Source organism: Peromyscus californicus, unplaced genomic scaffold (genome assembly GCF_007827085.1).
Source record: "Peromyscus californicus insignis strain IS unplaced genomic scaffold, ASM782708v3 Scaffold_18__1_contigs__length_77618521, whole genome shotgun sequence".
In the NCBI taxonomy this organism is placed as follows: domain Eukaryota; kingdom Metazoa; phylum Chordata; class Mammalia; order Rodentia; family Cricetidae; genus Peromyscus; species Peromyscus californicus.
The window spans coordinates 11,969,577-11,993,841 of record NW_026294480.1 but is presented as its reverse complement, the minus strand read 5'-3'; the positions used below and the strand labels follow the sequence as shown (position 1 = coordinate 11,993,841).

Sequence of the window (24,265 nt, the reverse complement as noted above, 5' to 3'; positions counted from 1 at the left end):
TCATGGTTATATTTCACATATACCCCAAATAAATATTTATGAACTACAAGGACTGAGAAAGTTATAGGCTAACCTGTGTCCCTCTAAATTTACACAATGGAGTCTTGACCTCCAGCTGGAGTGTGTCCTTGAATAGGACTGTGTTTTCAGACTGAGTTCAAAAGGGCAACTGAGTTAAGATGGAGGATCTGCACATGATGGCTCATGCCTGTAGTCCTGCACTTGGGAGGCTGAGACAGAAAGACTGCCATGAAGTCAAGGCCAGCCTGGACTACATAGTGAGTTTCAGGATAGCCTGAGCTACTATAGGTAAGACCCTAGCTTACTAAACAGACAAAAAGAACAAACAGGAGTCATTAGGGTGAGCTTGAAGCCAATGGACTGGCTTTTCTATAGAAAGGAGATTAGGAGAGAGGAACAGGGTCAAGTCACGTGCTCACTGACAGTAACCACAGGCGACGGCCAGTGACAGGCCTAGGAAGACACTAACCCTGTGAATACCTCTATCCCTAAGTTTTAGCCTCCAGAAATACATTTCTGTGACAAACTACACTTCTGTAATTTACGTACATCAGCTGGAGTGTGGTACTTTGTCACAGTCCTAGCAAACTAACAAGGCAGTGAGGTGTGTGGGCGGGCCTAAGTGCTCAGAGTGGTCCCGAGACGTGATACATGAACCAGCACACGGAAGCAGAAGGGGATGGATGGAACTAAGCAAACCAGCTCTGTAAACACATCCTATCTGCACACTGCAAACCCAGACCAAGGAGAGTGCGAGGGAGGCCTGCTTCTCATAGGAAGATGGGTTAGTCTTTCTAAAATGACTGGTGAGGTGCAGGGTGAGTACTCTAGCTAGGGAAATATTCTACCAGGAGACAACACAGGTTTAACTATGGTTGAACAAATGTGGATAATGGTACCCAGGCATTTTACTGTCAAAGAGAGAAGTCACACACAGGGGAAGGGAGAGGTCCGGCGGTGACTTTAATATGGTACGAACACAAACACAGAGAGAAAGGAGAGGGAAGGAAACAATCAAGGGAGAAAACTAGCCTTCCCTTCACCCCTGCTGAGAGGGCCTCACATAAGTGGCCCCATCTTGCCGGTCTTGGTGTCTAAGCCCTTTTCCAGGAGAAGGGACCAGGTTGGCTCCTTGTGGAAAGGGGTGATTTCAAGATGGTAGCCTCACAAACACAGACTTCTCACCAGCAGGTGAGGCCACGCCCATGACATGACAGGAACCTGGGAGCAGCTCCCAGGAGGGGCTCCTAATGACCAATGCTAGAACTCTGTTGGGAAGCAGCGGGAGAGTGCTGACTGAGTGTAGAATACCAGACAACGGCATAATAGATGACTAAATAAATAAAGGAATGTCACAAATGGGTAGCTGAGCCTTACAGAATAACCCCATTTCATAAATTTACAAGGAACGAGAAAAACAGATACTACTACCAGCTAGTACATGAATGATGGCTGCAAAAAAACCAGCAGAAACGCAGGAGAGAAAGAATATTTGCATAGTTCATAAAAATACATCATCACGTGGCATTGACTAATCACCATCAGAAAACCAGGAAGCAGGGTGGGAGGCGTCATAGCTGTGAGGCAGGCCGGCGCCCAAGGCATAGCAGGCCTCTCCCATGGTCCTGGCACAACTGTTTCAGGGCCGTTCCTGCCAAAGTGAACCAGATACATGAACTCTGAAAAAAACAGCAAATGAATTCAAAGCGGGGGCATCCTAAGCATAGAGAGCCAGTAAGCCTCAACGGCCACTTCTGAGGGAGGATGCGGGTTATGTTTTGTGTTGCACACTGTTAGGAGTGATGCTAATTTGAGGGGAGGGATACCCAGAAAACAGAATTCTATTTCTGCAGCTTTCCTGAAAGACCCACACTATTTAAAGGAAATGTTAAAAACAAGTACATTATGTTATTGCAAACAGCTAGAGATAGAAACATGGAAAACTTTTCAAAAGAAGCAGGCGAGGTCATAGTCTGGCTGTCTCCAGGGGTCCTAGAGCCCTAACCAGGAGCACATGGTGCTGGGACTGAGCGTGCTGGGTCTCTGGAATGACACCCTTCATTCCCCTGTGCCGTCTCTATGGCCCTGCTCTCTCCCCGTGTTTCCGCTCTGCACAATATGCCCCAGTGCTGCCCTCAAGCACAGCTGTGCCTCGCCTCCTCGATGCTGTCTCTCAGGTTCCACACACAAAGATACTCCTGTCCTGAGGAGCCTGCTCGGGTTTCTTTACCCCAAGATAATGCCTCCTGCCCTGGGGGTTGGGGGAATGACAGAACCCCTGCTTCTTAGGGCCCCATTCACATGCGAGTTCCCACTGCTTCTGCGCAGTGTTAGCCCACAAAAGCACCTTTATGGGGCATTCAAACCCTGCAACAGAGAGCCAAAAACCGGACAGGCTCCTTTTCATTGCTTTATTTACTATCTTTTCAGAAGCGATTTAAGTTTTCCTTTCTTCAACAAAATATTCAGACGCTTCTTTTTATGTTAAGCCATTCTCCGATGCCTCAGCATGGTATATTATTTGCAGAACTTCAAGATGACAGGTAGACTCTCAAAAAAAAAAAAAAAAAAAAAAAAAAAAAAAAAAAAAAAAGCGACCCCACCACCAAAAAAAATTCAGAGCAATGTAGCTAGCCCTGGACAGCCAACTGGTGCTGCTGATGCCTCCATTCTGTGACATTTCAGAATTCAAGGTGTAAGTCACACATTCACAGGGACGGGACCGGAAACGGCATTCTCTAGCTCTTTCCAGAGGAAGGGAGACCATGTGGTAAGGTTTCAGAACAGGGCAGGCCCTCTAACTCCTGCTAGGAGGCTGCAGACACATAAGGAAAGCAATCTTCACACACTCGAAGTGGCCTGTGAATAGATTCTGTGACTGACTAGGGTAGGACAGGAAAGACAAGGCACAAGAGACTCATTCCCTACAAGGGGCTTCTTTAGGAAGTGTCCAGCTTTTAGAATGGTCATGTCATAATTCAAGTAACTGATCATTCTGGGAGGCTGTGGAAGGGCCTAACCTTTTAAGAGTGCAAAGCCAATGGGGGGTGGTGGTGCTGTGGGATGTCTTTCTGTACACTGTGAATATGTGTTGCTCTGATTGGTTGATAAATAAAGCAGCATTGGCCTATGGCAGGGCAGGATGGATCCAGGCGGGAAAATTCAAGAGAGAGTGAGAGAAAAAAGGAGAGTCGGGGGAGACATGAGCTCGCCATCCAAGATGCCAGCAGATCGGTAACACCACGGCCACGTGGCAACATATAGATTAGTAGGAATGTGTTGAGTTAAGTTATAACAGCTAGCTAACAAGAAGCCTGAGGTATTAGGCCATATAATTTGCAATTATATTATTATTAAGCCTCTGAGTGATTATTTTATAAGAGGCTGCAGCCCAGGCAGGACTGGAGAAATTCTGGGCTATAGTGGGGGAGCAGTCTTGGGTATAGTGGACCTTACAAGCCAGCTTTGAAATCAGCTTTGGGCAACTGACTTTGCCTCTGAAAGCTTCAGCTGCCTCCTTGGATTAAAGCTTCACCATCTCTCCTTCATTAAAGCTCCATCAGAGAGATGTCTCCTGCTCCTAAAAACCCATTTTCTTGTTTACATTAGTTAATTTCTCTGTGCTTCCATTTCATACATCTCACACACATCTCACTCTCTTTCATACTCATATACTACACACACGTACACAAACCCTCTTAAATCAAGTACTAAGCTTGTTTACCTTAGTTAACTTCTCTATGCTCTCTCTCTCTCTCTCTCTCTCTCTCTCTCTCTCTCTCACACACACACACACACACACACACACACACACACACACAGACAGACGTACGTCCATGCACACCCTCTCGAGCCACAGGTTATTCTTGAGGACGGAATGTATAAAAAGCTGTGCAATGCCTGGCACTTTAGATCCTCAGTTTGTCCTCTCTATCTGCTTTTTCTGTTAATTTTCTAAGGCTCCATCAGCCCACCTGTCACAGACTGAAATGTGTCTCTCAAATTCTTCTGTTCAAGTTATAAACACCGTATCTCAGAATGAGACATAGTCTCCAAGGTGATCAAAACAAGGCCTGTAGGATGGCTCACATCTAGTCTGATAGCATTCTAACACAAACATTTAGACACAGACATGGCGGGTGTGTGCATGAGGCTGTGAAGGGAGGTCGTTTGACATCAGAGGGCATCAGCCCACTGACCCCTTATCTGAGACTCTGGCCTCTAGAGCTGGCTTTCTAGGGAAGAGACTTCTGTTAGAGCCACTGGCCTGGGGCTCTGTAATAGCATCTTAATGGATGAACACATTTTTTTTTTTTCCCTCCTGACATGTGTGTGCTCTGTAACAGACATGTTCTGCTCCTTCTGGAGCAGATCTGGTGGGGGTGCAGGCGTCTACCTAGTCTCAGAAAAACTTTTCATACAGTTTCAGTGATTGCCCCCCCCCCCCCCCGCAACACATACATTTTCTAGAGAGAATAAAGAACATTATAAGATATTAAATATTTAGATATTAAACATTTCAGAAATAAAACACAACAAAGTATAAACTCAGTCAATTTCTACAGTACTACTTGTCACATGTAGATAAACCTCCTTTTTCTTTTAATTTACACTCCTGGTGCTTTTCAGCAAATAAAAATGGATTTGTATCTATCCCCCGCCCCCCACTCCTCTGCAGCTTGACTCTATGTTGCCGTCATACAGAAACTTGCTCCTGTCTTTCCTGCATGTGTAATGCTCCAAGTGCATAAGAAGCCAAGTTTAACGAATACTATGGCACACAGGGACCTTGAAGCATGGGTAACTCAACATGTGGACCACCGGACTCATGGGATATAAATATATGTATATTTATAGAATTATAGAAATAGAATTGATGGACTAAAGGGAAAAATAAAATTCTGGAGAAAGGCAAAATATGTGAGCAAGGCGTAAGTTAATCAGACAAGTAGAAATCTCAGTAAAACTTGCCATGCAGTGATGTTTGCTTAAGTATAATTTTTATTTCCATAAAATCCATAAGATTTGATATGTATTAAGCCTTTTGAATTCTCTTAATTCCACTTTACCCACCTGATGTGTGGGGGAGTAATTCCTTAAACTCATTTATATAGATTGATTCATGAGTCTGTCCCCGTGTTTGCCTATCAGGTGGGCTTTTGATAGATTACCCTATAGACCAGGCATCTGTACGGAAATATTTCTTAAACTCTCCAAAATGTTTACATCTTCATTACAGATGTAATGGAAGAGCTGCAGATTAGGAGTCTCCCATGCAGAGTAAGTGGCAGTAGTGCTCAAAGCATGTAGAAAGGCAGCTTCCTGGCTCTCCTCCTCTCAACCGTACAAAGTTACGAATCTTCCTACGGGATGAAGCTTATGAATCAAACCACCTCTCACACACAAGGAACTTGTCAGACGGCTCTTCTGCGGCCACGAAAGTCTCGTCTCTCCTCCAGAGTCTCAGCTTTCTTAGGATTCCGTTTCTCACACCTAACACTGCACAATGAATTTTGAAGTGACAGTGTAACCCCCTGCCCCATGTACACCTTTTGTTTCTACTGATGGACTCTGGAGGGAACATAAGAGGTATGGAAGGATGGCTTCAAGGTACAGATCTTTGCCCTCTGCTCCTCCTGAGTTCTGTATGGACTCCAGCGGAACTGTGTGGGAGTCTACTGAGGTCTTTTCTGAGCATTGCATCACACTGGGGGCAGGCCAGTCATGCCATGGGTTGAGAGGCCAGTGTGAGCCGATCAACAGATTTGGGAACACTCCAGGAAGAATGATCAATCCACACTGCTACTCAAGGTCATGGTTTCCCCCAAACGAAGCATGGGACAAGGACAGGGGGTGGTTGTTACTTGAAGGGCTTTTCAGACAGGCTCCTTTCCCCCGCCTGCACTGTGAGCAGCTCTGGCATTCTTTATTCCGAGTTGTCTGGAAAGTAGACCTGTGCTTGCTCGCTCCTGTGCTTTTCCATGAATGCAGAACTTTGAATTTACTAGGAACAGATATGGTTTTGTTCTCAGATGTAGGTTTGTTTTCTAACAGTTCAAAAACAATTGGATGGTTTCAGCTCCCTTGCCCCGTCTCTGTGTACTCCGGCTCAGAAGTGTGCATCTACAGCCAAAGCTACTGGAATTCTGTTTGTAGGGGAGCTGCTCTAGGACCCAGACCAACGTGTCCCCTCACACCTCCCTGAACACAGGGACACACAGTCTAGTCTGCCAGACTGACCCCTAAAACCTGAGTGTAGTCTATCAGGTACCCTCAGAGCCACGGGCGTTAAGATGCACCAGGAACCAGGGCCAAGCTCAAGGATAGAGATGGTGGGTACACTCCATGCAGCTGCACATCTGCTGCAACCTGAAGACAAAGCTGAGTGTGGAAGTTCTCATCAATTGCATCCTCTGAGTTCTGACAGCTTTAAGTGCTAGGATGCACACATTTAAGAGGAATCCCTCATTTGACTAGTTAACTGTTCTCTGACGTCTATGCAATGGCAGAAATGAAGGATTTTTTTTTTTTAAAGTCTATCTTCCAGAAATTGAGAGGTGGGAGTAGGTCCCAAAGGCCCAGTACCTGCCATATCCCTGATGGCCTGTTTCACATTCCCTGCCACGTTTGCCCACCACAGTTTCTATTTGTTTTTATAATTTCAGCACCACAGCTTTTTATTTTATTTTATTTTATTTTTAAGACACGATATTGTTAGGTAGACCAGGCTGGCCTTGAACTCATAATCCTATCTCTGCCTCCTGAGTGCTGGGATTACAGGTGTGCATCATTGTGCCCAGCAAGCCATGGCCATTTAAAGCAGGTGTGGGAAGATGGTTTCTCACTGTTTATGCCCTGGCAATATCTATAATTTTGTGGTGACCTAATATGGATACTGTCAATGCCTGCTCATGTATTGTTCCTGTTTTGAGAAGAACTTAAATGTAAAGTTGGAATGGGAAAATGCTCCCAGTATGAAGCACTCTGAAGAATAACAGCCACTTGTGTGGCTCCGTAATTATATGCTCTGCAGAAAGCACTCCTTAATCACAGGTCTGGGATTGATTACTCAGTCTTGGATATGCAGTGCTCAGGGACAATGTTTTTAATTCTGAGTGCGACTCCATGTTCTTCAGTTTTTCTTCCCACAGGGATTTACATTATCAGCTGTTCAAACAGAATAAAATGGCTCTTTCCAAGTGAATTAAAAAGCTGCACACAGATCTCCCATTATATGTATTTTTAAGAATATGTGGGCAGGTATGGGTTTGAAATGCCTATGTATTAGTGAACCTGGGGTGTTCTCTGATGGCAGTGATCACGTGGTATGACGCAAATGCATGAACACACCAGAATCACTTGTTAATGTCACTAAAAACTTTGATACCCTACACTTTTTGGAACCATTTTAGGTCATTTAAAAGTCACAAGTTATTTCAGTCTCATCTGAGATAGAAAGTTTACAAGTCACCTTCTGGGCACGTGAATGGAAGCAAATCATGGAGATGCCTGTGAGGAACTGCTTGAGGATCAGGCTTGGGGGTGTTGATGGCCACATGGACCCATCCTCACTTGAGGGGCTGCTCCCAGGATGAAGAAGTTTGGACTTGGGGCTGTGTCATCCTTAGGCCAGAGGAGGCGCCAGAAATGGATCTGAGTTTGGTGTCCATGGTGCACCCTGGACTGGCCATGTGCTAGAGGTCCTTGGTGCTGGACATGCACATGTTAAATCTACTGTCCAGGGGAGAGGAGAGAGCGAGGCCTGAGCTCTGGGGTAGGGGTGGGGGAGGGGCAGGTGTTCCTCTGCCATCTATGCTGTGACCAGAAGGTTTGAGGCAGTCCTGAGGACTGGGAATGTGGTTTGGATGGGGTTCAGAAGTCTTTGCTACTGCTTGTTCTCCAAGGGAAAAACATTGTGGCATGTCCTCTGTTTTAGAGTCAGCTGGGAATGCAGATGGCCTGGGTGTGGCTTCCTGAGTGTAGACATACCTGGTGACCTTATGAAGTTCCCATCCCCCACTGGTCTTGTCCCTTGGTCTCATCTCTACAACACGGGGTGAGGGTAGGGCATGGGAATGAAGGGGAGACTTGGCCTCATCCTAAATCCACAAGTCCTTAGGCACAGCATGACCTCACCTGTCCAGACATTAGGGAGGCCCTGGACAGGGGTGACTTGAGGGAAGTAGCTATGGAAGGAGGAATGGCCCTCAGACACACTGTAATTTGCACCTTGTGGAAACACACCCTTATTTCATACTGACATAGTGGTTATACATGTGGTCATGATCAGAATCAGTTGTGGAGCTCACAGGCCCAGCATCAAGCCTCAGCCATCCACCTCAAGGAATTATAAGTTGTTTCAGGAGTAGCCCGTGGTCAAACAACATCTATTTCTTTGAATTTCAAATGATGGCCTTAGTAAACAATAAATCTATAAAGTGTATAATGTTAAAGTTAAAAAAGAAAGAACAGAACTCGACAAGTGGAATTAAAAAGAAGTTACTTGTCTGTCTCTTTACCATCCTGTTGGGTGTGTACCAGTTGGGGAGTCCCTGGAGCAGAGGCCTCTGTGACTCGCTTTACAATGTGTCCATTTTCTTTGTTTATGGCTACCTTTCAGCGCTGGATGCACAGTGAGCTTTTCTGCTAATGATCATATCACTGTTTATTTGTAGTTCTGTCTGCTATAATGTTTATAAGCTTAGCTTGATACCCACAGCCATCACTCACTAAAATCTGTTTAAAGATCTTCCAAGGACTTTTAACAGTTTCTCTGTCTTTGGTTGTCATCAGAGCTTTGTAAACGAGAGTCGTTCCTTCCAGGTTGCCCCAAGGAGGTGAAACTTTTGTGATTTAGATCAAGATTAATTCTGTCGGGCCTCCCTCCCACATCATCGCTGGACGAATGGCTTTCTCCTTTAGGCTTTCCCAGAGGATTTTTTGATTGGTGAAATGAGACAGGAAGTGACGTTTGAGGCTGAGACAGCAGGGGAAGGCTCTCTCGGCTTATCTGATACACTGCATCCAGGGGACAGGGTCTGTGGGTGAACACATTGATGTTGGAACTAAAAGGTTTTGGGGGATATGTTAGGGGACTGGAAAAACGGGATTTTATTCTAGGTCAACAGAAAACTACTGATATTTCAACAAGAGCTGTGCCATGGGATTTGTGTACAAGGTGCAAGAGGAGTGGGCAAGAAGCAAGGCTGGGGTGGCAGGTGGCAGGAGGTAATGGCAGAAATGGCGAAGAGACTGAATTTGAAATATATTGTTGACACAAAACCAGTAAGACAGAGATGACATTCTCAAAAAGTTAAATGTGGGATTAATGTATCTCTTTAATTATACCTGCAGCTGCAACCAAGTATCTTAAAATGGGGTTACTTAAAGACAGCACAAGTCCATGATCAAGGTGCTGGAAGACTCAGTATTTGGTGAGTCTGTTCCTCAGATGATGCCTGTGTTCTCATTTGATGGAAGGGCCAAAGGGCTCCTTCATAAGGACACTGATTCCGCTCACAAGAGCCCTGCCCTGGTGCCCCACCTGTTGAGACCAATACACTGGGAATTAGATTTCAACATGTGCCTTGCGGAAAGACCCTGCTCAGCAGCATGCAGTCCAGTAATTCCACCTCTTGCTGCACACCCACATCCCCACAGCAGGGACTCAAGCGGGTATCTAGATGCCCTTGTGGACAGCAAGTGCCCATCAAAGTGATGCATGCAGGCAGAGTAGGAGATCAGCTGTAAGGAAGATATAGAAGCATGATGGAACAGGACCAACCTTGAAGGCATTATACTAAATAAAGTAAGCTGGTCTCCAAAGGGTAGAAAGTAACAGGTGGTTGCCCGGACCTGGGAGAAGGAAACATGGTTGGGGGTGCTAGAGGGGTACAAAGAATCAGATTTGTAAGATGAAGCAGCGGTGGCGGGGGTGGGGTGGGGTGGGGTGGGGGTGGGGTGGGGGGGTGGGTAATGGATGGTCGTTGGCAAAGGCACAGGGCTGTGAAGGCACTTATGCACAGAATTGTAAACTCGAAAATGACTGCAGGATAATATCAACAGTACATGCTGTTATAACAGATCACGCAGGACATGATGAAGACAGCTGCAGCTATGTGGCCAGGTTACTAGCTGGCAAATGTAGTTTAGATCTGAACAGACTGGTAGGGCAAACAACAAAGAAGTGAAATTATCAATGAAGACGGGGTGGACCAGAAAACCTCAGCTAGACTTGGAGAGAGGAAAGAATGTGGACCAGGTCGAGCCCAGAGGAAAAACTACATTTCAGGTAACTTCAAATAAAAGGAGACTTCCTGACTTTCAATATGGATTAAAGAAAAGGCTGCTGATACTGATGGCCGTCACATGTCACTGTATTTAGATGAGGATCCTGTGCTTTCTCGCCATTGTGGACCCACGCACGTCTCCACAGGTTCTGTGGTTAAGCCAAAAGCCACAGACAGTTGCTTTTGATACCTGATTTGCTGTGGTAAAGGGTAGATACTGAGTTACAGCCACTAGTTTAGAGCCTCAGACACTAGACAAGGGCGTTGGTTTCTCGTTTGTGTTCCTTATTTTTCTCAGCCAAAGGAGAAAAGAAAATGTTATAATTATAAACACCTTAAGAGATGTAGCTGATCTTTCTAAGTAGATGTTTTGTTTGCTTTTTTCTAGACACATCAAAGCGCTAGCAGATCAGAAAGCCCACGTTTCATCTCATTATGAGTTGGCATAAGGAGAAGATGCAGGCTTTGAACTGACTTTATTCAGAAAAACTTTCTAAGAATCATAAACTTCTGATGGCAGAGCTGGCAAGAATGGTAAGACCGAGCCTACAGATGCAAAATCGGCAGAGAGGTGTCAGAATCCAGGGCGCCGAAGGCAGGAGGCACCTGTGAGCACTCCCCACCAAAGCTAGAACCACAGGGCCACTCAGTGCCAAGGGGTCTTCTCCCAAAGCCCCACTTTTGGTGACACAGTTGTGTGGGGGCTGAGAGAGAACTTCCACGTTTAGCTTATTCTAACACACGTTGTGTGGCAGTGGGCTGTGGGGGAAAGCAGGCTATGAGGGTTCACGCTGGGATGCAGGCTGTCTACATGGTCTTCCAGATGAAGAGAACCTGTGAGCGCCATGAAAGGACTTCCCCAGAGGATTCTGACACAAATTCACATTTTATCAGGATACAACCATAAAACTAACAGTAACAGACTTCCACTCTGTACTGCAGATATGCAGCCTATAGGAAGTCAGTGACAATAACTTGTCTTACTGAGGGACACAGACAACACCATGTTTTCCTGAACATCCTCAATTTTCTGACCCTCACCCTGGGGTACTGCGGCCACTGGGTGGTCCTCCCACAGTGGTGGAATGCACCAGAACCTTCTTGATTATGAAAAAACAAAAGTGCTTCTGGGGGTTAGGGTTCAGGCCTGTAATGCCTGGTACTCTATAGGCTGAGGCAGGAGAATGGCCTGCATGGGTTACAGAGTAAAGCTGAGTAACTTGAGAGACCAAGGGGTGAGGAGATAGAGAGAGAAAGGACCTGTTCCCTGTCTCAAAATAAAAAGTCAAACAGTAGACTGGGGTACAGCCCTGGATTCAATTCTAATGCCACATGGAATGAATGAATGAGTGAATGAATGAGTGAGTGAATACGAGAACAGCTCTGGTGGAGCTATCACAAGGCAAAGAGGACATTCTGAAATGGTCTCCTAGGAAATACAGACATTTCCGATGTTCCTGTTTACTCCTGTGACCACGTAAATAGAAGCTTCACAAGTTGAGACCCTGGGAAGGAAAGGTCACTCGGCTTTCTTTACTGGAGTTTGCCAGAGTTAGCAGACACCCACTGCCAGCTACTCAAAGCCTGTTCCCAAGGGAATAGTCACTGGTGGTTCTCAGTGTGAGGTGTACCTTGTGCACGCTGGGAGCAAAGGCAGGACCCTCTGCACAAGGCCAGCCCCAGATTCTGAAGTCACAGCAGACGGCACAGACCACAGACAGATAAGACTGGCCAAGCATGGATTTGCTGAAGCCGCATTCTATTTTAGTACATGCACTGTCTGCTGCGTTGGTGACTAAGATGCTGTGAGGAAGAAGAATGGCAGCTAGACCAGGGCAATGTCAACACCCCAGGCCATCTGTCTGTCTGCAGAGGACAGCAGAAATGCAATTTTCCAAAATAATCTTCCCACACACAGGGGAAAGCTCTCTCCATGGAGTAATGCTCACAGTAGGGTCTAATTTCAGACTCAAAAACATTTTCTTGAAACGTAAACTGTGTGACTCAGTTTCTTTTCAGGTTGGTTTTATGCAAGCTTCATCTTTATCCTCCTGAAATCACCATATAGATACACAATGTCTTGAGACAGGACACCTGGCTCTCATGAATCCCAAGTCTTCTCGCTGTCCAACACAGTTCCAGGGCTAGCCAAGCTTCAGGGCCACCAAGAGAGCCCCAGCTCCACTCACAGTGAGTGGGGAGACCTCCCAGATGATATGGGCGCTCACAGGGAACCTTTAAGCAGCTTATTCTTCACAAGCAACCGGACAGCTAACTTCAATGGTCATAGATTTACACTCGTAAAGTGTATGGGAATTTAATCTGTTTCGACATGGAGCTATGAAATAAAAAGTTGCTAAGATCAGGACTAGAGAGCAACGTACTTCTTCATTCTGCCTGGAAGGGCAGAGTGCTAAGACTCAGACTGCTAAAAACTATCTTTAGGGATTACTGAAAGGGATATAGATACGTGATAGTGGTGTCTTCAAGCTGAGGAGTTCAGTGGGGTGGAACATGCAAGCCAGCTTGCTTATGTGACATCCCCAAAGGCGTCTGATCCAGCCATAGAATGATGCCATTGAGTCATGTGAGAAGCCCTGGCTCTCGACTTCCCTCCCTCACTGTGGCATCCTCCCAGCCCAGAGTTCTTATGGTGAACCAGGCTCCACACCAGGCACCAGGGGGACTAGCACAGCCCGCATCAACACCCAGCACACACCAACATTTCACCACCTACAGTGGCACGTACCACACAGCAGACAGGTGGATGGGCTGTGGGCTGGGCAGAGGCAAGTCAAGGTCCTGTGCTTCCCAAGATGGCAGAGGCCTCTGAAGACTATGTCTCCTTTCTGGGTTACAGTCTCACTTCCTACTCCTTTCTTGCCTGAACTTCAGGACAATGGCCTCCGGTCTGCTAGACAAAGGCTCTGGTCAAGGCTCCCCTTCCTGGGCCCGACCCCCACAAGATTCTCTGTCAGAGGCCCGCGGAAGCTGGAGGAGTTTTCCTCCCCTGACCTACTGCACTGTTGCTGCCCAAGTCCTGATACTGAGGGAGCAGCCAGCCAGCCTTCAGTTTCCTTCTAAGAAAATTAAAACAAACCAGGAAGAGGAAAAAACTGAAGACCTGAGCCCTTAACCACCCACTGTGCTCACAACAGCAGGTACAGCTGTAAGAATGGGGTGCTAGAGGCCTGTGAGTGGAGGGGTGATGTTTCAGAGGCTGGACATCACAGAACGCATTCAGGCAGAAAAACAAAATGGCCACTAAGAACAAGCAAGACCCCACATTCACGGCAGGTTTTCAAGACACAGCCACGTGTGCTGAGGACGCAGGAGTTCTTTCCCTCAGCTAAGCTGCAGCTGTGGACACCAGGAAGTCAAGAGCACACGCAGGAAGAGGCACAGCAAACGCAGTCTCTCAGTACAAGAGCTCTATGTGCTATGTTCAGGTTCACCAGGGCTCCTCAGGAGGATACCAAACTTTATTTCCAATCCAAACTCAAGGACTAACATGGATCGGGTAACCTTGAGTCAGCCGTGGGCTAGGAAGAGTGCAGTTTAGTGCCAGAGGACTTCTCCCTGAATTCCAGCTCCAAGTCACAGAAAGGTCTACACTACTCTAAACCTGCAGAGTTCCCAGAGATGAAAAATGATACTCGGCTTTTTCTGAGTCTCATTCATCCTGTTTCTCACTATGTGACAGTGGTTCACTTGCAGGGCCCTGGGGACCCAGAGCTTGGCTATAATGAATGAGCTGTGCTAACTGGAGGCTGTGTCCTGGGCAGCTTCATTCAGCTCAAAGGAATTAAACCATGGCAGTTCGAGGACAGCACCCGGACTGTCAGGATGAGCGGGAGGGTGGAGGGAAGTGGAGAAAGCTGCTAGAATATTCTATAATTAGTGGAAAAGAAGGTGAATATGGCAGAGTAGAGCGACGCTCCCTCAGATAAAGCCAGCTGTGCTCCCCAAAGCCAGAAGGTCCACCCACTTTCCAGTACTGTACAGCAGGCTGAAAGGGCCACACTGCCCACTGCACCCTTAGACCAGCTGAGAACACCATTTCCTCCAGGGCAGAAACTTCTCACCAAGATGCATGAGTAAGCCAGGCCCACTCAACAGGCACACAGCACAAGCTGTGTCTGTCCACCCAACTTTCTAGTAGCCATATGGAAAAAAATAGAAAGAAATGCTAATTTCAACAACACAGTTTGTTTACCACCTCTATGGAATGTCATTTCAACTCGTAAAGAGTCTTTTCCAGAAGACTCTGCATTCTTTCCCATCTGCAGCACACCTCCATCAGGACAAGCCACTCTTACGTGCTCAGCGGCCTTCAGTCCCGCAGCCTCCGTGGTGGCCATTTGTAAAGACTTTCATGGTCTTCACAGGAACGCTGACACCAACACTCAAGCAGTTCAGCTCTGACAAGGTAATCTGGAGGAGCTGCCCAGGAATGCGACATGCTTTGCAAATGTTAAAGCAGGTCTCCAAAAGCCACGTCTTTGCAGGCACAGAGAAGGCCTTCACGTCTCAGGGTCAGCTCCATCCTCCCCATGCATGCTCCTGTGGAGCTTGCGAAAGCCTCACTCTTCATTTACACAGCTATAAAATGGAGTGGCTAAAATAAATCTCAGGCCCAAATTCGGTCCCCAGGAATTGAATGATAACACAGAAAGGTGATGTGATAATCTGTTTCAAAAGAGGCTGGGTTCAGTCCCACCTCCCTTACCTGTTGCTTCCCCTGCCAACTTCAAGCAAACTGGAAGAAAATTATGAACGGCATTGGCTCCAAGCAGAGCCAGCACCCCTTCCCCCCAGTGCCCTTTTGAAGCTGATGTCCTGTCTTACTCCACCTCGTGAAAGGAGACCACAGTTTGAGTAAAGGCAGGATCCCATTTCCATCACAGAGCCTTGTAGACAGTGATAAGGCATTGTCCTGAAGGGGGACTGACAGGAGGGTCCTGTGTGCTGACCTGCCGCGCAGACAAGGCTTCACTGGGCATTCCTCAGGCCTCCCCGGGGCTTACCTTTGTGGTTGAAGATTCCCTCCATCTCCATGCTGCTTCGGGAGTGGGCGATGCACAGTGAGCCACAGGGTACGAGGCCTTCTGCTGCAGGGGACCGGTCAGTGGTGCGTACCAGACACCAGTCAGGCTTGTCGTGAGGCCGCTCCAGGACCTCCACGGTCTGGCCACGCCGAATGGTCAGCTCGTTGCTGTTGCAAGCCGTGAAGTCATGGATCACAACGGTCAGCTCACAGCCGCCAGAAAGCTGAGAGGGACGGACAAAGAGGGACAGGTCAGCAAGCAAAAGCACTGGAACCGACAGGGCTGCCAACTTGTCCAGGAATGCTACCTTCTGCCTGAAATTCCGCAGTAGGGTTAAAGGCATCCCTGGAACGGGGCTAAGGGTATGTTCTGCCACTCCTCTTTGGAGTCATCAACTGTCACGCTCTTTCTCTCCTTCTCTACGCGGGGAGTTTTCTAATGAGTTCACCGTCAGTCCACTGTGATTTCTCATGCACTTCCAAATCTCTTTGTACCGAAGACACTCTAGCTCCCTCTTTAAAAATGCTATGTACTCACCGTTAGACTTAGAACAAAGTAATAAAAACTGCTTAAAGATTGTTGAGGGACTAATCATGAAATAGACTGTAAAGTGAGATGAAGTTCTCCAGACTTTCACAGTGGTGAGGGAGCACTCCCCACTGTAAAGCACACAGGCTCTCTGAGCATCCCTTGGATCAGGAAGGGAACAGTGCCAGAGGGACACTGAAAGGCCGCCAGGCACTGGCCCTGAACCGCTTCTCCTCAGGACCCTCTGAGGACTTGGCTCCCTTCCTGTTCCTAGGTTTCATTCCACTTATCCCTAAGGAATCTTTATGTAGTTTTTATTAGTTTTCTGTAAATTCAACTGTGAGCATGCAGCACTTTTTGAAGATGGAGAATAAATGTCTTAGGTGGATATCTAGAACTCATGAAAACCACTGCAGATTCTTACAGTGCCTTCTCGGTCCTCTGCCCTTGACTCCAACCTCAGATCTGGCCTTCCACACCAGCTTGTGCTCATCCTTCAACCCCTAGTTCCCTTCTCTCTGCTCACTATGCTCACTCCTACCCAACCCCACTCCCTGACTCATGAAGACACACAGATGACCTGTGTTTGGAAAACATGAATACAATCCTCCCACTACTGCCGGCCCTTGAATGGCTTGTTTCCTGGTGGGTCGACCCTTTGGACCCTTAGCTCCTTGGGGACAGGGTGATCAGCTCTTATATAAGAATCCTTTGACTGGCTTTCCCTTCTCAGGATATCCCCAGGTTACATCTCTCCTGTTCTTCCCCAACCCCATTGGGATTCTGTAGCCTCACCCTCATGCTGGCATTCCCAAAGACCCAGCAGCTGATGACCCCACGCTGCCGATTTTTCATCCCACCAGGGAAGCCGGGACATGATTCATAATGTCCCCACTTGTGTTTCTCTTCCGGTGTTCCTTTCCGGAAGATGCTATCACCAGCAAATCACCCAACTTATATAAATCTCCCTCTTCCTCCAGGAGTTGTCAAGAGGACTCCAGGGTGGCTTTCCAATGACTTTCTTCCCCTGCAAACCCACACTGGTTACTTCACTTGAGTTTCTGCAGTGATCCTAGTGCTCGCCCTGTGTATTTCCAGTTCCCTGTTCTGTCCCATCGAATAATGCTGTCAGGATGACCTTTTAAAGGCATGGATGTCCCTCTTTAAAACCTTAGGTACTTTTCTTTTCTCTCTCTCTCTCTCTTTTTTTTTTTGATATGGGGCTTGACCCTCCATCTGCCTTGCCAGGCTTATATGTTGACAGACACCTCTGAGATGGGCCCTGTGCATCCTGGGTAGGACCACCATCCCTGTGGTCAGAGCTTCTGGCATCCATTTGCTCTTCTTCCCCATCCACTATTTCTGGGAAGCTGTTCCCATGTCTGCCGTCCTTAGGGCCTTTTCCTAAAACAACTTATACTTCAGTTTTGAAATGAATGGTGTGTGTGTGTGTGTGTGTGTGTGTGTGTGTGTGTGTGTGTGTGTGCGCGCGCGCACACACGCACGTGCACATTTGTCTACCCTCCTCTGCAGGAAGTAGGTGCGTGCCACTGTCCTGTGAATCTCTGTGTCAGGACTGAGGGCAGAGAGAGGGCTGGACACCAACACTGCTGCCAGAGCAGGCCCTGCAGATTACTGCAAGATTTATGTACCCATGGGGTGCAAAGGCCACAGAGAGTGTAGGAAGAGCTCTCCTACACACTGCTCCACCCTCTTCCCAAGCAGCCTGTCTTAGGAGAAAGTCTGGGGATTCAGAGTTAAAGTCATGTCCGCCACACAAAGGACAGAAACAACACAGCTCTTCCCACCATGAAGCACCAATCCAGACACAATGAGCATCTTTACCAGGTCTCAAGGGAAATTCACGATTGTTTAAGCCCCCTTCAAAATTTTTACAAACTCCTTTGTGGGAAAGCCACAATAAAATTTATATTAGTCCCTGAACAGATAAAAAACGCCATTAAAATGCCAAATGTAGAGACCCAGCCTGGGAAAGAATTTCCCTCACAGAACCCCACGATATGGAAGTAGTTAACTCCTCAACAAAGAGGAGGAATGCTTCCTTTCCAGTGAAAACAGAGCCAGCCAATGATGCTGGACAATGGAGAGTCTGACTTGCCGGAGCCAGAGCCGGAGCCCTGCCCTCTGCCGGCCTTGGTGGCCCAGCCCTCCTGCCCCTGTGACTGCTGGCAGCCAGCCCCGTTAGTGAACTCTCCAGTCAGAGCTCCAGGCTTTCCCCAGAGGCCCCTGTTGCTGCTCTGGGAAGGACAGGCTGCACCCCAGCCTGAGCTGGCCGCTTCCTCTTGCAGAGTCTCATTAACTTGTCAGGGTGCTCGGGCAAGGGTGGGGATGGAGGGGAGGGCAGCCCAGGAAGGGAGTGAAGCGAGACTATATTTTTGGCACTTGCTTTTTTTTTTTTAAGACCCTTCCAGAGTAACCAAAAAGGATTAGAAACATCTGTGTACTTGACAGAGCATAAGAAATAAAAATCAACCCTGTCCTGAGAAAGAATCATAAACCATGTTAAAGACATGCAAAGGCTTTCCAGAACTTAAGAAAACAGAGTGCCAGAATAGTATTTCAAAAAGTGCTAAAATTATCACCCCCACATTTTCACATCCCTCAGTCAGTTGGCTTTGCCCATCAGAAGAGATAAGAACCTACAATTAAGGTTAGGAATTAGATAAATGTTTCCCTGAAAAGAAGTGTCCTGTAGACTTCTGCTTCAAGCTTTCCAATTAAGAATTTATATTTCAGTCCAGTGAGACAGCTGCTGGTTACCCCACAAGAAAACGCCACAGGGCACCACTGGAGAGAGCCTGCTGGGCCGGTCACTGCGTGGTCACTGTCGTGGTTCGTAGACTTTACAACCGGGTAGGACTACCGACAGCTTTTTCCCTTGGCAGTTTGCGTAGCCCCTCCCTACACTATGAGAGCCAGTCCTAGGGGAAGAGGCTTCCAGGTCAGTTCCAGATCAATTCCTCCAAGTCCTGTGTCCAAAGTACATGATGTCTTCAGCAACAGGGCCTTCCTTAGCTTCAAGTTCTGGGGTATGACAAAGGGCAATGGCAATGTCCTATATTGTTTATTTGAGGGGGTCTCTTGGACCCACAAAAAGAGGTTTCTCATGCCTGACACTGGGGTTGTGTTATATGGCCTGTTCTTGGGAGGAGCACTATCATCCCATGTGGTGTGACTCCACATAAACTATATGCACACACACATATTTTATACCTGTATTTTTATTTTATGTGTATGAGTGTTTTGCTTTTATGTATTGTCTGTACCAGGTGCATGCTGTGGCCACACAGGCCAGAACAGGGCATTGGGTCCCCTTAGGACTGGAATTACGTTTGTGAGCCACCATGTGGGTGTCAAGAATCAAACCCAGGTCTCCCAGAAGAGCAGCCAGTGCTCTTAACTGCTAAGCCACCTCTCCAGCCTCTGATTTATGTATTTTTAAGTAACTTATAAAATGATGTTTCCCTGTGGCTTCTTCAAATATCCGCAGCATTATCCATCTCTCTTTCCTTCCTTAAACTTTGAGTTGCAAAACATCTCTTTAAAACAAAACTTGTTAAGTTTTCCGAAAGACATGCTTTTGTTGTTGCAGACATTTGTGATGATTTCTTGATTGATATTCAGACTTAAATTCCTAACTAGGAGTTTAGGTAACTATATGAAGTCTGCAGGGCTCTTACCCACTCCCAAGACCTGACCTGAGGATGTTGAATATGACGACAGTGTCACCATTCCCATCTCATCCACCTGGCTTCACAACGGCGGTCTCTTCTTTGCCAGCCACTTTCTGTGGAAGTCTCCACAGCATTCTCTTCACTTTGCACATTTTATAGACTTCTAGCATGAGGTCCCTGGCATATTTGCTTAGTTCAGGAATGCAACTTATCCCATGACTCACATTAGCCCTTGTGAACGTCACTTTGAAAGACAGAAAGAAACATTTTAAAAGCCTCTTCAACTTTTCACTACTGTGGTAACCAGTAAGTGTGGAGAACACAGCTGGCTTTCAATGGACCACAGCCACAGAAGTCACCAAGAATGTTCCTCCCTCCTAAAGCCACTGGTCTCTGAGAGGGCCACCAGGCAAGCCCTGATGACCTAGACCAAGGACATGAGCAACTCAAAGCAGGCATCCTTTCCCTGAACTCTCTCCAGCACAATGGAAAGTAAACATTGAGGTGTTTCCACCCTTCATCTTTTGGGCAAAGCCTTGAGAAGCTTCAACAATCTTTGTAGAATTGTTATCTTTTATGTCATGTTGCTGCCTTGTCTCAACCCATGGCTAAGACGCTCATACAGTGAATCTGGTCATGGGCTCCTTTGCATCCTCACACCCCACCCTGTACACTATAACAAGGCAGTTACATGTTATAAGAACACACAGTTTAAAAAAGACAAAGGCCAACAGACCTGGTTTGAATCACCAAGCTCGGCATTCTGAGCAAGCTGTGCTGAACAGGGCTAGAGAGAAATGGTGTGGGGGATGATGCTGTCCTCTCACAAGCGATTCTGTTTCCAGAACCCAGGGCCCCAATGTGTTGGAGATCAATAGCAGTGAATATCTGGCCAATTTTGCAGGAGCAATTCAAAAGGAAAGGCGGGGGTGGGGGGTGCGGGGTGGGAGGGTGTGGTCTAATAAAGACCATTCCTCCTAGAGAACAAAGTGTATCAAGTGTTGTTCCCCCAGTCCCCTACAGTCAGTAGTTCAGAAACTCTGTAAAGAGTCCTGTGGCTTCATGCAGGCTTCACACAGAGCAGACCAAACAAGGATTGCTTGGTTTCAGGGGATTAACAGAGTACAGCTCCACTGCAGGCCATGGACACAAAGCAAAGACAGCCACAGGCAGCCAGAACAAACCCGGAATAAATGCCATCATGCCGCAGGTTCTCACTGCTGCTGGGCTGCTTTATGGAGGCTGGCAGATCCGCCCCCACCTTAACAGTATGAAGGACAGCCTCCCAGGCTCACACTAACTTGGAAGCCAACTTCCTTAAGGCCAAGGTCAAGGAGATGTGTTCCTGAAAGCCCTCTGCTTAGGGTTTAAAAACAGGATCTGCTATGGAGGGCACTCATGGACACACGTGAAAGACCACAAATGGTTAAAATACCAGATTCTGAGGTGTAGCTTTTTAACCATAGTTCTTTAAAAAGCAAGAAAGTAAATCAATAATACACATCTTCAAGACCAGCAGCCACTGCTCTCCATATTTATCCTTCCTTTGTTCTTTACTTGCATGATCACACAGGGCTTCTCTGCTATGACTAGAAATTGTGGAAGGTTTCCTTGAGTGAGCTGAGTGTATGGACGGCAATGGAATATTAGTTGTAAAAGGATGAATTTAGAAGCTACAGCTAAAAAAGCAAACTGACTATAAAACAAAACAAAACAAACAAACAAAAACCATCAGAGAGGCAGCTGTGAGGTGGGCTTCCAGACTCTGCCAACAGGACCTGGTCAAGGCTGCCTTTCCTGTGCGTCTCATGCATCAGGGGATATGGGAGCATGCTGAACAGGCCTGAGAAGCCATAGCAGCATGCAAGTCAAAGTTCTGTGGGGGTGGGGCTGGGGGTGGGTGCCGGGTGTGTGTGTGTGGTGGGTGCGGGGGAGGGGAGGATGAGGGCAGGGGAGCCCAGGAAACCTCCCAGTGACAATTCTATCTGAAGACAACTCTCTGCTGGATTTCCTCTCTTCATCTTTAAGGAGAGGCACCAATCTAATTAACAGATTTGAATCCAAGAAGCTTTTTCACTCAACTGCACCCCTCTATCGGATGGAAGAGCCTCTAGTCTGAATTTAAGGCTTACTATCATGGTCGATAGTAACTATGGCCATGCCATGTAAAATTTACACGAAAATATACTTTTTGGTCATCTCTTTTATCTCTAATCAAATGTATGTCATCTCCCTCCTCGCTGTGTCAGAACACTTGACAAACTGGACATAAGGAGGAAAGGGTTAATCCTGGCTCACACTGGGAGGTGATACAGCCCATCCTGCTGGGGAGGGTGTGACATCACAGTTCAACCTGGCTTGGTCACACTGTGCCCAGTCAATAGGCAAAGAAATGAGCACTTGTGCTGTGGCTTCCTATGCTTCTCCGTTAAGTCTGGGATGCCAGGCTACAAGGTGGCACCACCTACACCCAGGGTTGATCCACCCTACTCAGTTCAAGCTCTCTGGAGCATCTGACGGCAATGTTCAGAACTGTGCCTCCTAGGTGATTCCAAACAAGTTGACCATGCAGACCAACAGCACACTAAATTTAATTTAAAAAACAGACAAACCCCTGCCTTTTCTTAGAACTCAGGCTTTCGAGTACAGGAGTTTTTATTTTCTTATTTCATTTTACGAGAGCCTTTAAAAGGTCATCTGAAAAATACATCTGAAAAGTACTACAAAAATGGCAGTCACTTAGGAAGTAGAAGAACCGTCAGGAGAAGGAAACACATTGCACAGGGAAGCCCACAACAGGTGATCACGAGTATCTGTGAGCGCATGGATGTACTGTGTGAACATTGTATGTTTAGTGTATGTGCGCATTGCCACAACGCAGCTAATTCAGGGAGATAGGAGAATGCTAGCTAGGAAACCATACTGAACAAGAGATTCTCTCTTCTGCAGTAGCTGTGCCCATTCAATACGTATTATGCTGCAGGAGGGCCACCGAAGTGCATAAGCCAGGCACTGAAGCTGAGTAACTCAACTGCAGGACTGACGACTATAGTTCTTGTCTTCATCCACTGTGCCTGGTGTCCAGTCAGGAAAGTGAAGTTGACGGACAGTTGACCTGCGCTGGCAGTGATGGAAGCCAACGGTACCACTGGCAGGGAGCAGGAGGCCCCTCTTATTGCAGAGACAGAGAGCACTAATATTCACGCAGGGCCCCTTAAACACTGGGTGTGGTGTAACGGCAGGCTGCAGTTCCAAGGCTCATGTACTATGAGCGGGGCAGCACTAGCCCCATGAACACAGGCGGACACTGGGTAGAGAGCAGTTACGGACCATGCCCAAGTTTGGTGAGGAGGAAAAGGCTAAGGATAAGCATGTCCTCATCCTTAAGGGCTTGCATTTGGGCGTGCGCCATGCTCTGAGTAGAGGTCCCAGAGCTCCCCCTGAGGATCCTGTGGAAGACTTTGAAGCTCAATGACCCAATCCTATTATGTGTGGAAAATCTAGCCCCGCTCCAGGAAATGTGACATTCTGAGCAGGTTGGGTGGGCATGTGCTTTCTCTGAGTAGGGCTGGAGAGCCCTGACAGCAGGCTGCTATCAGGCACATACTGAGTACAGTCCTTCCTCAGCAACCAGACGCAGCTCCTCTTGTAAGATTGTCAGGGAAGTCATATTTTAAACTGTTCTGGCTTTAGCTACTTTTCAGACTACCTTGACAATAACTACAGAAGTCCAAAAAAGTTTTTGTACTGTAGGGTCACGTGACAGAAAACCGAGCTTTAAAACTGCACAGAAAGTAATATCCCTGACACGGGGCTTCAACTTCATTAAGAGAACTGTCACTACATACTTTTTAAAATATATGCATCTGCCAGGTGGCCGAGTCAGATGTCTTTATCCCAGCACTCGGGAGGCAGAGCCAGGAGGATCTCTGTGAGTTCGAGGCCAGCCTGATCTACAGAGCAAGATCCAGGACAGGCACCAAAGCTACACAAAGAAACCCTGTCTTGAAAAACCAAAAAAAAAAGTGCATCCATAAAAATAAGATATGTGGATTCATAATTCCTGTTATAAGCTTAAGTTCCTGCAAAGAACCCATTTCAGCTGAATCATGCACTCCTTATAAAGAACTGCATACTGAGGGTCTCGGGACAGTCTACAAGCTGGCCTGGGCGGGTTCTTCCAGATACCTCATTCTTACTTTGGCCATTTTGTTCGATACCCACACTTCTCTCTCTCTGTCTCACGACACAGATTTTGTTTGAATGCTAAGAATCGCAGACTAATGTGGTGGGAGTGAGGAGATAATCCAAGAGGCTTCTTTAGTGCCCTCCAAACACTCAGCTCCACAGTCAGCCATGCTGTAAAAGAATAAGGTCTGGAAGACACCAGATGATTAAATCCACATTCCGTTTCTGGCTCTGCTGCTTCATCTGGCCTCATCTCCTTGGGGTCCAGGGCTGGATCAGCACCCCCTCCCTAGCTCAGGAGATGGCTCTGCTGCTTCATCTGGCCTCATCTCCTCAGGGTCCAGGGCTGGGTCAGCACCAGGTCAGCACCCCCTCCCTACCTCAGGAGATGCGCCCAGGGCAGTGAGGTAAGATTCTGGAAAGCATTTGGTTGGTTTTGGAACTCAAATTACATTTTCATAAGATCATTTTATCAGCTTAAGTACCATGAATATCA

At 47.1% G+C, this 24,265-nt stretch overlaps 1 protein-coding gene across 4 annotated transcripts in view; it reads right to left on the bottom strand.

Moving 5' to 3' along the window:
* The window catches only part of Trio (trio Rho guanine nucleotide exchange factor), a 313,159-nt gene that overhangs the window by 64,903 nt on the left and 223,991 nt on the right, over nucleotides 1–24,265 (bottom strand). For all 4 annotated transcript variants that reach the window (XM_052743040.1, XM_052743043.1, XM_052743042.1 and 1 more), the window contains exon 34: nucleotides 15,338–15,581. In XM_052743040.1, the coding sequence (XP_052599000.1) occupies nucleotides 15,338–15,581 (244 nt within the window). The remainder of the gene's footprint in view (nucleotides 1–15,337; nucleotides 15,582–24,265) is intronic.